General features: G+C 36.9%; 1 protein-coding gene across 1 annotated transcript; it reads right to left on the bottom strand.

Annotated features, from left to right (window-relative positions):
* Positions 1-413: 413 nt before the first annotated feature.
* Positions 414-1,165, bottom strand: xcl32a.1 (chemokine (C motif) ligand 32a, duplicate 1). Its single transcript, XM_053502006.1, has 3 exons — positions 992-1,165; positions 780-897; positions 414-643 (listed from the first exon to the last, which is right to left on the bottom strand). The coding sequence occupies exons 1-3, from the start codon at positions 1,065-1,067 to the stop codon at positions 505-507; spliced, it is 333 nt and encodes a 110-aa protein (XP_053357981.1). The 5' UTR covers positions 1,068-1,165; the 3' UTR covers positions 414-504.
* Positions 1,166-14,085: the final 12,920 nt, after the last annotated feature.

The raw sequence follows: 14,085 nt of genomic DNA, 5'->3' as shown, positions 1-14,085 counted from the left end.
AGTTGTTGTTGCATGTTTTTTTTTTTGCATGAAGTCATTTCCCAGTTCCAGAGAAAGTAACAAAGGGAAATTAACATTTATAGCTAGAACTTGTTTGAACTTTCCCTAGCAACCTTCCATAACAACCATAAATAAATTGTTTTGTTTTTTTCAATAAGAAATTGTATTTTTAGTGAATTTTGGTAGTAAATATCTTGTTTAAAACTGAAAAAACTAAACAAAACAAATAAATGTATTAAAAATAGAACTTTATTATCAGTAGAAAAATATTAAGCTTATAATAATTTTTAAAATACATACATATAATTTAAGAAAACGTATACATATAATTGTTACAAAGAATTATAATAATAAAAATAGATGTTTAAAGAAGCAAACACTTCATTATATAAATATAAACAATACGCAAAAAATCTTAAAAATTAAAAGTATTTATGGCTAGAAGTGCTGGATAAAGTATGAAATTGACAAAGTATGAAAAGGTAAATATGAAATGATGATGAGTTAAATATTAGATGGCATGTTTGTACTATTGGTTATAGTCCCTTGAAGCGTGTTTCTGTTGTCCAAAATGGCCATGGTTTTAATGACCCATTCTGAGGACGGGTCCAGACATAATGTTTTGTTCTTCTTTGTGATGACCCTAATAGGAAGACACATATATATGTATATGTTTATATAGATAAAATGCAAGTTAACACTACAAGTATTACTCAGCACTGTTGTTAAGACCAATATAGTCCCTTAAAAAGAGGGGGAAAAAGCATAATTCTTCTAACCTCACAGCTTTCAAGGGACACAGGGGTGTGTCCTGTAAGGTGTATTTCTGGAGCTGATCTCTCTGTACTTTGATGTCAATAGTTTTTAGACAACATGTCACTGGAAAGGCTTCAGCACCTACAGAAAAAAAAATATTAACAAATTTTGCATGAATATTAGGGACATTTATATTATTAAAATGATATGTTAAAAATAGAATTAGAAATGATACCTTGTTTTGGAGCATCGGTCAACAACCATAGGAGAAGCAGGGCAGCTGGGAAGTGAAGTGTGAGAACCATCTTCATCTTGCCTGCTCAGGGTCTCTTCAGTAGTATAAAGGTTTCATGCTGAGCTGCCAGTTTTAAACTTGCTGCACCACCTTTAAAACTATTGATATCATCTCATGCTGCACCCACAGTTTTTAAATCACCCCAAACTATCTGATATCAGCGCCTTCGCGATGCATTTGGTTTCCTGGCTTTCTAGGTCATGGTGTGCTGTTCTCTTTTCCTAACCACACGCATGGAGACCAGCTGAGTGGCAGTTAGGGCTGTATACTCATTATGAGTAATGTACAGGTTACTATGTATAGAAATTTGCCAGACTTTGGCAAAAAAAAAATATATATATATACTTGAAGGTCAAACTGGTTTTCGTACTTAAATAGCCAGGATTAATAACCAAAAAAAGCTGAAAAGCATCTCGGAATGTGTTGAAATGGATCCCAAACTGGACAGGTGAAGACTGGCGGGAAAAAAAAAAACCTTGTGTGGTCTATCCTAACCAAATCTTCTAATCCACTGTCCAGTTTCCAGGTTATTTCCAGAAAACAGTTTTTAATTGATCGCTTTCTTGTTTTTTTGGGTCATGCCAGTTTGCCCCGACTGTCCCCCTAACCACAGTGTAAAAAGTTAGACACTCTGTAAAGAATCACCCTGGGTGGGTAAAATACCCCTTCTTGGTGGTTAAAGGGAAAGTACAAAAGCATACCTGTGTGTGTGTGTGTGTGTGTGTGTGGATGGGTGGGGGAGTCTACCCTGTTTGTTTGTTTCTTCATAATGTATTGAGCTGAATCTCATGGTAGCCTTCATATTATTATTTTTTTTATTATTTAATCTTATAAATACGTTTTACAGTAGATTTTTTTATTTGTATTTAACAGCAGTGACCAATAAATCTAGCTGACATTTACTGGACTGGTAACACATAAAATGTATATATTTAATGATAAAATATCAAACAAACAATGTAACATTGGGATAGAATTAAATATTATGACATATAAAATTAAAATGACATTTTACAGTACATGATCAATATGAAGAAGAGAATCTTTACACACTGAACACAATTATACAACAGTTAATTCTTTCCACAAGCGGTGATAATAGACAGTAACAACACTGGGACAATTAAATATACATAGAATTCCATGTCATTACTTACACTAATTGTCAGTCTCCAGAAAGAATGAAGGTAAGTATTTTACGGTCCACAGTACTGGAGAGAGGAGAGAGTAGCTGCCTGCCAAAACCCGCATTCAAAACCAGTCACTGAAGCACGTTCAGCAAGAAAACACTGATCTGATATTGTTACGTCGTCCTAAACAACACTTCTCTGTCTTCTTAGTAATTGCTTCTACATTTTGTCTCTGTGTTGTGACTATAAAAAGCACTATATAGCCTACTGTACATTTCTCAGTATACATATACACTTTTTGCATTCTGCATAATTACTGTATTTTATTTATTTAAATTAAAATTTTATTTTATTATATATCACAAAATTTGTAGATTTGTATATAACACAAGGCTGAATCACAAATCACTCCTGATCAAGGCCACCACTTGGTCTGATGAATAAGTGATTGTATACTCAGCCTTTCATTTATTTGGGGTTATCAATCCCTGAAACCGTGAAGTTAACGGTGCTGGTATTCTAAATGGGATAAGTGGAAATATAAAGAAGAACCTATGAGATTTACAAGACTGTTATGGTTAGTACGTTCCTCTTGTTTTACAAGGATATTTTACAAATTAATCATACAAATTAATCATAATCTGTTGACAATAAATGGTGTTTGTGGAAAACCACAATGAATAAAGCAATACAATACTGGCCGTTGTGCTGTTGTGCTGAATATCAGCACAGCTGTGATGCCTCCAACACTTGGATTATATCCAGCACAACAGCACTTCCTCTCTTATGATATTGCAAAAAAAAAAAAAAAAGTTTAACAGTACAGTAAATTCTGACAAGTATTTACTATTATTGATATTTCACAATGCAATACTTTGCATTGTTACAAATATAAAATCTTTAGGAATTAAATATCAGTGCAAGTTTTATGTTCTAGTCTCATTATAGTAAGAAGTTACATTATATGTGGAATATATTTTACTAAAGCACACACATTATATATATATATATATATATATATATATATATATATATATATATATATATATATATATATATATATATATATATTCCCTGTAATTAGTAATATAATACATTAATAAAGGTAAACTTTGTGACACTGTGAGCCTTTAATATGGTGCTAAATTTGGAAAAGGAAGCCTGTAGGCTTTAGAAAATTCTCACTGTGGTTTCACTGTACTCTGCACTCTAGTGGAAGTTTTCAGATCAACCACAGTTCCATAGGTTCTCAGGAAACCACTTTAAAGGAAATCTTAACCATTGATCGGGTAAAGTGTGAAGTCAGGAATGTGACAGAATGTGGTGTGCTGTTGTGAGAAAATAATTTAGCATTGCAGCATGCCATGAAGTGTTTAAGGGACAACACAAATAATTTTTTTTTAATTAATAGAAACATTTACATTGATCATTTTAATGGTCAAGACTGAACAGTGGAAAGAAATGTAATAATCAGCCATAACATTGAAACCACATGTGTAATATTGTGTAGGTTCTATTGTGCAACCCAAACAGCTCTATTTAAGGCCTTGACTCCACAAGACCTCTGGGGTATCGATTATTAGCCTATATGATGTGAGGTGGGGCCTTCATGGATTAGACTTATATTTCAGCACGTGCCACAAAAGCTTGGTTTAAATTGAAATCTGGAAAATTTGGTAAACACGTCAACTGGCTGTGTTCCTCATTCCTGTAGAATGTTTGCATTGTGGCACGGTCCATTATCCTTCTGAAAGAGGTCACTGTCATCAGGGAACACTCCTGGGCATGTTTCTAACACTCCTTGTACTTGGTAGTTTAGGTATGTTAGATAGTTGGTACACGTCAAAGTAGCATAAACATGAATGTAAGACCCAAAGTTTCCAAGCAGAACCTTGGTTGGCATCCACTTATAACCGTGAAAGAAAACATGATTGATCAGACCTGTAGTCCCAATGTTGCACTTTCGGACGTAGACACAGTTGAGCATGGGTATTCTGACTAATCTGTAGCTCTGCAAGTACATATGCAACAAATAACACTACACTGTGGGTTCTGACGCCATTCTAGCAGAACTAGCATTAACTTTTCCAGCAGTTTCTCCTACAGTTACTCTTCTTTATGGTCAGACCAGAAGGGCTTGCCTTTATTCCCCACGTGCATCACTGAACCTTAGCCGTGCATGACCCAGATCATTCACTGGTTGTCCTTCCTTGGAGGACTTTTGGTAAGCACTGAACTCTGTAAACTAGGAACACCGCACAAGACAAGACCTTCTGTGTGGAGATGCTTTGACCCTGTGATCTAGCCTTCAGAATTCAGGTTTGATACATTTGCTTAAATTCTTACGACTTTACAGTACGTTGAGTTATTCTGAAAACTTTCCGTTAAGAATTCTAGATTTCATTTAAACTTTTCAGACTTGAAACTTTAAAAGGTAGACTTTGTCTAAATTGACAACAACAACAACATACACTTTTGGCTTGCTGCTGTCTAAAAAATGCAGTTTCCCACACACCATAGAGAAGTGCAACATCTATGACCAAGTTACGCAAGCTCTGCAAACACCCGTAGTCTGCTGCTTTCTAAAAACTCCAGTTTCTCACACCCCATATAGTGAAGTGCAACATCTATGACCAAGTTCCAAACCTCCCCCCTGTCACATAGCACAACATTACTCATACAGCGCTTTAAGCTAAATATATACCTGAGATCAAAAAGAGGAGTGCTGAACGTGACACAGGTTGCGTAGGTTCACCAAAAGCAATCGCTCCGTGCACAAAGCAAAGGGAGCAGAAAGTGGAAGCTTTCGCTCCAACCACACTTCCTGTGACTTTCTTACCTTCTGCAGTCCAATTTTTTTTTCCTCTAGTGTAGACTTGTCACATGCAAAAGCACGTTTTACAGTAAACAACAATAACATTTGTTAACACTAAATAATGTCTATGAAACGCCAAAGCAAATATTATATCTGCAAAAGTCAACCCCATTTTATGATGGTGTTTTTAAAGAATAATGAAGTATGGCGTTTATAAGAGTCTCCTTAGAACTGGATTTGTTCATAAATGATTATTCTAGGTAAATGTTCTACATTCACCAAATACCACCATGATATGATAGTAAATCAAACCATCTATAGATTATTGATTGAAGTTTTCATTTAAGACAATAATTTTTACATATTTCTTAGATTTTTTTTTAAATTCATATTCTTATGACTTTTTGGAATTATTTTTTGAAATATTTAATTCTACATTTATTTCTCACACATTATAGGTCATGAACAGTCACATAAACATTTGACTGAATATTATACTCTGTATGTTTGTGTTTGTAAGAAATATATATTTTTCAATTCTCGACCTCTGAATCTTGCAGTCATGTTCCCACATAGACATGTGCACATGGCGCCCCCTAGCTTAACATGACTGGAGGTGAAAGAGGAGCCGCTAGACAAATGTACAGTACACGATCAAGTATAACCCTGAGGTTTATTTTTCCTCTATAAGATCCATGCTATAGGTATGTGATGCTTCTGTGGTGCAAGCTTTCTGAATTTGAATTCACATCTCTCCTCCACTACACTATAAATATACTGTACTCCATGAGAATTAACTGTGTTAGTATTCACCTACACCGACAAAATCATGACCACGTTAATCATTTTTTTATTGGCACTACTAACACACTCAAATGTTTTCAAACTGAAATCAGTTTTGTTATGACAGCAAGTTGATGTCAGTATGTCATGTTTCCAGCTTCTCTATTCAATGGTAATTCTTAAAATAGCAACTGATGTTATTAGATTCCCTTCCTTTCTTATTTTTCTTAAGAAATGAACTCATGACTGCATCTTAATTTTGATGGTATGTCTGTTTTCCATTATAAAAAAAGATAAATAATCTATGTTACATATGCACAGATTAAAATTATATACAGTGTATGTTTTAAAAAAAACAACCTTTTTTGTAAAAAATAACTAATAATTGAATCTAGAATTGTTAATTATATTCCAATAATTAATCAAATGTACTTAACAGTACAGTGACATTTTTTTTTTGCATTTCCCAGTTAGGGAGCAGGGGTCGGAGCGCAGGCTCAGCCAGGATACAGCAACATCTGGAGCAGATTGGATTAAAGGCCTTGCTCAAGGGCTCAACAGTGGCAGTTTACCAGTGCCTGGTCTTGAGCCGTTTGCCTTAACTTTTTAAACCACCACCCCATATGTAGTAAGTGCGTATTGGGGTGCACACTTTAGTACTAGCACGGTACTCACTGAAATGCCACAGTACCTACTAGTGATGCGCGGGTCGTCTGGTAACTCGCGGACCCCGCGGGTAACCCGCGGGTCGGGTTGGGGCGGGGAAAGAAATTGTCACTTTATTTGCTGGGCGGGTCATTAAAATTTTTTTTTTATAAAAAAACCATGTAGGTTGCGTTCAATTTCCTATAGCTTATATTAACTATTTGGGAATATCTATTTTTATATTTCATTAAGTTCTTTAATAAGGTTATGTCACGTGACAAGTCACGAAAACGCCAAGCAGCTGCCGCTGCCATTTACAACGAAAACAAAGAAATAAAAGTGAAAATGGAAGACGAGGTGCGGGAGAAATTGAGGTCGGGAATTTACATCATTAAAAGAAAAAAAGGTCAGGCTGCTTAATCTAACGTTTTAGCATTCATTTTAGCGTAGGCTGTAAATATGATTATTAATATGACTGTTATTAATATGACCTGATTTATCATTCATATTCATAATCATATGTTGTTGCCAGTTTACAGGGCGATGTTTCCAAACATTTTCAGGCTGAAATAAAGCCTGTTTTCATTTGAATTACAATGCCCAGTAGTGCGGGGCGGGGCGGGTTGTGAAAATATATACAGAAGTGCAGGGCGGGCTGGGGCGGCCCAATAATTTCATTAGAGCGGGACCCGCGGGTTGGAAAAATACCCGACCCGCGCATCACTAGTACCTACCCTAGTACAGTCCGATGGTTGCTACCATGGTAATGTCTGGTAATGGTAATGTTATATTAGGATCTTCAAATGTATATATGCAGTACAATGTAACTGGGGCAAAGTTCAAAGGTCAAAAATCCATCTATTACAGGTAAATTACAGTACCACATATAGACATAACAGATGTGAAAGACTGGATATCCGGGCTGAGAGATTCTAGCCAGAATGTGGTCTGATGCAACCTTGTGAAAATATTTTTTGTCTCATACAGTAAGCAGGGGTGCTGCACAGGTACTAATATGAGTGATACGTATGCTAGCTAAAAAGTCTAAAGCAAGCACAAGGGTCCAGCGTTTACTCTGTATTATTTGAAGAAGATGTTGAGATTTGCCTTTAGCTCTTAATTCCCACTCCTAATGATTTTACTGACTCTGTTAGTTTAGTCTCCAAATGCATTTACTGTAAATGTGTAAAACCCGAAGACTTGTGGAGGAAAACCAATTATATGAGTAAAGTTCACTTACATATGTATATAAATAGTGTGTTAAGGTTTAAACAGCTGAGTCACATGGGAGTCACATTGCACGGCGTCTTTGTCAGACTGCAGAGTCAGTTTATACAAAGGAATTCCCTGATCATGCCAATGTAATTTCTAATAATCTGTCGACTGCATTATTTCTCAAGAATAAACTGATGATTTCACTAGTGCTCAGAAAAGTTTAGATAGTGGAAAAAAACAAGAATGAGACATAGGAAGTAAATCTCAGAGCATTTTAGCCATTATTTGTTTTGATGTTTTTGTTTAATAAACAGATAAACTGTAAGGCTCAGGATTGTGCAGTATACAGTAGAGCGATGATCTTTTTCCAGCACAAAATAGGAAATATGATGAAGTGAATTTTAGGTCATTTTACCCAAATACTCAATCATGACTGAGCAAAACATGAAAAAAAAAAAGGGGGGGTCACATAGGCAAAGAATTTTCAGTTGTTTCTATGACCAAAATATAATAATAATAATAATAATAATAATAATATATAATGTGCTCATTTAGATGTACATTCTACATGTCTGTGATGTCATTCCCATATTCTGCTAGTGGTAAAATCTACCCTTTATAAAAGTAATGATAACTTTCATATATGAAAACCCGAATACACAGGGCTACAGTCCTATGGTTGTTACCATGGTAATATCTGAAGTATGGTACAAACAATAATAAAATGCCTTATGAGTCATATTAGGATCTTCAAACCTATTTTATACGGTACAATGTAACTGGGGAAAAGTTCAAAGGTTAAAATGTTTGATCGTTACACAAACCGGCAAGGTAAATATGTTTATTTATTTATTATTTCTTTTATGCCTTTTTTATTTTTTTTATCATCGTTGACTGTATTGCAGGCACGTACAGTATCTGTGAGTTTTAAGGGTTAAAAAAAATCTTAATCAGTACCCACCATCTCTGTTTTTCTTCTGTAAATCACTACAACGACATGCACAGTGCGTTTGATAAAGTTATGTCTCTGATTGACGCGAGCGCCGGCTGTTTCTCTGTCACTGTGCTACAGGTGTTTGCGAACACAAAACATAGACAATTGTGCAAATACAGGGCTGTAAGATTCCAGGAACAATGTGGTCTGATGCAACCTGATGGAAATATTTTGGTCTTCTAAGAAAATGTGATGTAGTCATCAATACTTAAGCCATAGGATTGGACTTGTATGACTGGAATGAAGAGTGTGAGATAGGATTGTACTAAAATGATAAGCATAATGGAAAATATTTGCAAGTGTGGGACACTTCTTGAAAATTAACTGTACAGTGCAGCAGGCCTGTGTCTTTCTTAGACACGTTACATCCATCTGTAGTTTTGTCTTTAATCTGTGTAAATCTGTGTTTAAACTCCCTAGCAGGTTTTCATACACTTCCTCATCTTCGTTGAAAGTTCAAAGCAGTTTGATTCTATGATACAGAGACTGGCTTGTACGGTTCTTCTACAATGAATATTTCATAGCGTCCCGTCCCTAGTCGTCCGTTGTGATCTCAGGGCCCGCAGGCCTCACGTGGCAGATCCGGAGGTTTATAAATCAAGGCAGAGGAGTGCTGTAGGCGTGAATGAACTTCCTGAAAGTGGGGCAGAAAATGGAAGATTTCGTTTTCAACCACATCCCAGAGGTTCCCTTCTGGGGCTAGATTAATGAAATCTCTCTACAAAACTACATGGGAAATCCACTATATTCATAGAAAGAAAAACAACATATAAGGAAATAAGGAAAGAAGTTCTTTTGTTTTATAAATGCTATCGTCCGAAAAAGTCAGACATTATATTTCAGATTATTTCTATATTGACCTTACCATGGCAAAGTGGATTATACATGATTCCTCAGGGTTATGCTACAAGATCTCACAAACAAGCCAAAAACTTTCATCAAAACTCTCGGGGGAAAAGAAGGCTAAGCAGAATCTGTCCAGTTTAGGGAACTCCATTAAAGCGAGGCCTGGGCACCATGTCCACAGGCAAGAAACGGGTGCCTGTGTCACCTATGTAACTTAATTTCCCCTCGATTTTCTCCAAAGCTTCATGTCCAATTCCCACCTGTCTTGTTTTGGGCACTCACCCAACGGCAACCAGGGAGGGCTTGATTCCTCCGTTGCACATGAAGATGGCAACTGTATTTTTTCGCCTAAAAACTTTAGAGAGTGAAGATTACATGATACAGGAAGTTTTTCTGTAAAAAAAAACAAAAAAAAACACATGATTGCCTCATGTCCCTATGATGGACATGGGAGTGTGAGTATTCCATCCTTCGCCTTCGGTCAATCTGCTCTCTCTAGGCTCGCAGCTATCGATGACTGTAGCCTCACCCGGGAATCACATTTTCAACCTCCACATGATGCAGGGAATACTGTACACTTTCATTGCACAACCTGGTAGCCTGGGCATGTTTCTAAAGTGTCTGCAACTGAACACTGCCAAGTCCAATACCATGATTGAAATACTCTATGCAGGTACTGTAGAAGGCAAAAAAATTTGACCATTGAAACAAGACCCTGGAGAATCTTACGATTAGTTTGGCATCGTCTAGGGATCAGAAAGAGAAGTCTGGGATGACATTTACATGTTGCACCAGGAAAAGTATAAGTGCAATGAATGAATGACTGAAAAAATCAAAGAATGAACGAATCTACAGAACTGGAAAATGAAACTCTCACCGTGGCACTGTGGTTCTCACATGTCCATATTAGTCAGTGACCACTTCTCTTTTCAAAAGACAAAACTCTGCAATGACTATGCAAATCTTGTCTGCATGATGTGTCTTTAAATAAACAGGAATTTTGCGAGGCATTTTGCCAAATTGTTCCATAAGTGTGTCTGTGTGCTACCAATAATTGATGAGATGTGCTAATTTGTCAAGCAGAGTTTTTTTTTAATTATTATTATTATTATTATTTGTCTCAGTTTCTGTTACATACAGATCTTCTTTGTTATAACAAAGTGTTCTAATTTAATTTATAGACAAAACCTAAGATTTTGAGTTAGACAGTGATTTGGGAATTTTCAGTGTTATGTAATATGCAGTAATAGGCACGTGGATTCTGTATGACACTGGATTCTGCAGTCAGTGGAAAAAATAGTTTAATCATGACTAATCAGGACTTAGTCGGTTTAATTGGGAACAGGAAGTACCATCTTTGTGTTTAACCTCATGTTGGATTATTACAGCCTTCTCAAAAAGTCTTAAAAATATACTTCTTCAAAATCAACACTAAAGATAATAAGATAATGTACAGTATATACTCTCAGATCCACTAAATAAATAATATAATCTCCAATGGTTGAACTGGTCCAATATCAATGAATCACATGCAATGAATTAATGAAGTATTTCTGTGGACCACTGGTGTGCTCCAAACCTTTGGTGTATTACAAGTAATGTGTTGAGTATTATTCATTTTATACCAGGTTTCCTAGCTAGCCCACATTGCCAGCAGTGTAAAATGTAGATGTTGGTCTTTCGGCTGCTCCCGGCAAGGGGTCGCCACAGCGGAATATCCGGCCCGCACAACAACTTGCCACAGGTTTTACACCGGATGCCCTTCCTGACGCAACCTTTTCCATTTTATCCGGGCTGGGGATTAGTGGCTGGGGGGTTTGGGCACTGGCTGGAAATCGAACCCAGGCCTTCCGCATGGCGAAACACCCACCACTGAGCCACTAGTGACCTTAGCAGCGTATAATGAATACTATTAAAAAAATAATAATAAATAAATACTAAATAAATAATTGAACATAATGAACATAATCTCCGGCATAACCATATTACATATGGCAAATTTGCACATTTTGCAAACCACAGAACGGTGAACTGCAGCCTTGTACATTATTCTGCACATTCTGCACATTGTCTTGCCCATAACTGGACATGGTTTCTACTTTCCACTCAACTCCAGATAGTATTATATATATATATAGTATATTTCTATGTTCCTATTTTTATTCGACAATTTTATTTTTTAGAATTTTAGAATTTGTACATAATTTAAATTTAAATGTCTTTTAACAGCTAAGTAAATATTTTTCTATATTTTTCTATATTTCTAATTTCTAAAAGTCTCTTATTTCTCTTATTTCATACTGAAACTTTTCTTTTAAATTTTTGAACCAGCAGTCGAATAAGCATTTCCTTGTGTTCTGTATGTGATTATAAACTTTTTATTTGACTTGTTGCTAGCTGATTACGCACATAATGAATTTAGCATTAGTGCCATATAGAATTTAGGCTTGAGAGTTAAACATAGGGAAAAGCATAATGGTGAAATAAATGGACTTTATTGGAATTTTCTTGAATTAACTAGTATCGACTCTCTATTTAACTGAATTCATTCTCAGGCATTGCCGACCTTTGTTTGTTGCCACACACTAATACCACCGCCACTAAATACCAGTAAACAGGTGACAGAATCATGGGCACTCAAGGCTTATCTAAACTGTACCTAGGGGGATGAACCAAGGGCCAGTCTATCCAGTTTGATTAAACAAAAACAACAATGTATCCCCAAACTGCTGAAAAAAGTCAATTAGGACTCCAATAACGAGGCACCAGAACACTCAATGCATCACAAAGCGCTGCATATGGGCTTAGCAGGAAAGGACTTTAAGATTATTCTTCTAGCCTCCAAATCTCAATTCCAATCTGCAACCCACAATTTCCTAAGGATCCCCCACTAACATCCTGGTAATGACCAAGTGGGCAGAGCTGCCCTGCAGGAACAAGGGGAACCCAAACCATTTTGGGCATAACGTTTTGGGGATTAAACGGTGTGGCTAATTGGTGTTTGTTTAATCTTATTCCTATTCATCTCATTATTCAATGACTTTGATTTGAGTTGCTCAGGTGTTTCCTTACCACCTTATCAATCCTTGCTTCATGTACATCAGCGTTGTTGTGCTTGAAGAGATAGCTGGGATCGCCTGAGTGAAAACTCCAGACGTAGACCTAGAAGTCACTATTATGAGGAAGCCGGAGATGAAAGTGGCGAGTAAAAACTCCATGAGACAGAATAAGAAAGAAACCAGAATAAGGAAGGAACGATGCTGAAGAAGGAATATCCACTCCTGTCTCATCTTGTCTCATCTTGTCTCATCTTGTCTCGTCTCTTCTGGGCAATGCCAGGTTTTGATTGTTGTAACTAAAAGTTAGTACAGTGATAAATTTGGGATTCACACGATTACCTGTATGTACATTGTAATACACATTGCTTACTGTTTTAAAATACTTCATTCAGACCCAACATTCAGTGAAACCCAGCATATCTATTCAATTCAATTCAATTTTATTTGTATAGCGCTTTTAACAATTGTCATTGTCGCAAAGCAGCTTCACACAATCAAAATAAGTATTTAAGTCTGTATGGAATGTAAGTGTGCATGAACCAAGATGAGCAGTTTGTCCCTGGTCAGCAAGCCGCGGGCGACAGTGGCAAGGAAAAACTCCCTGAGATGGTAATAGGAAGAAACTTTGAGAGGAACCAGACTCAACAGGGAACCCATCCTTATTTAGGTGAAACAGAAAGCAGAAATTGATCTGCATTCATACAGTGTGTTAGTTGGCAGGCAGTTCAGCTATAACAGTTGATGTTAATTGATGTAAATATGGAGTCCAGGTAGTTATTGGAGACAATTGCAATCTTGAACTATCTTACTACTACTACTTAACCGCAGCCAAGTCAAGTTCTCGGAGAAACAGCTGTCAACACCAGTTGAACCGTCTTTATGGTAGAGTGGAACCGTCCCCAGACACGAGACACATGGGGCATCCATGCGACGAGATCTCCAACCAGAAGCGGGCCACCAGCATGGGTCAGACAGGTCCGGAGGGCAGAGGGAGTCTGGATCACTGGCAGCTCAGGAACGACATGTGTAGCTCGACAGAGAGAGAGAGGGAAGAGAGAACAGGTATGATCGCAGTCACATAATGTATAATGTGAATGTATATTAACTGTAGAGTGCAAGCAGAGACTCCAGAAGGACTAACTATAACAGCATAACTAAAAAGGGAGAGCCAGAAGGAAACACAAACATGAGGGCTTCCAGAGATGTAAAGCAAACAATCACCTCACCGTCAGCAAACCTGAGTGATCAATGAGAGTGAGGAAGACAGCATCCAAACATACCAGTTCACCTAATACTCTACGTCCATGAGTCCCCCAGATCTGCTCCTTTACCCAAGGTTAATCTATTTATAAAAATGCTTGGCTAAATAAATAGGTTTTTAGCCTGGACTTAAACACTGAGACTGTGTCTGAGTCCCGAACACTATTTGGAAGATTATTCCATAACTTTGGGGCTTTGTAAGAAAAAGCTCCGCCCCCTGCTGTAGTTTTCATAATACGCGGTACTGACAAGCAGCCTGCATCCTTTGATCGAAGTAGGCGTGGCGG

The sequence above is a fragment of the Clarias gariepinus genome, chromosome 1 (genome assembly GCF_024256425.1).
Source record: "Clarias gariepinus isolate MV-2021 ecotype Netherlands chromosome 1, CGAR_prim_01v2, whole genome shotgun sequence".
NCBI classification, from domain to species: domain Eukaryota; kingdom Metazoa; phylum Chordata; class Actinopteri; order Siluriformes; family Clariidae; genus Clarias; species Clarias gariepinus.
This window is presented reverse-complemented; position numbering and strand designations above follow the sequence as displayed.

Bases quoted from the DNA above. Each gene is read 5' to 3' on its own strand.
- xcl32a.1 (XM_053502006.1), bottom strand. From the start codon at position 1,067: ATGAAGATGGTTCTCACACTTCACTTCCCAGCTGCCCTGCTTCTCCTA. The intron at 898-991 runs GTATCATTTCTA...TTTTTTCTGTAG, and splicing joins GACCGATGCTCCAAAACAAG to GTGCTGAAGCCTTTCCAGTG. The intron at 644-779 runs GTTAGAAGAATT...TCTTCCTATTAG, and splicing joins TGTCCCTTGAAAGCTGTGAG to GGTCATCACAAAGAAGAACA.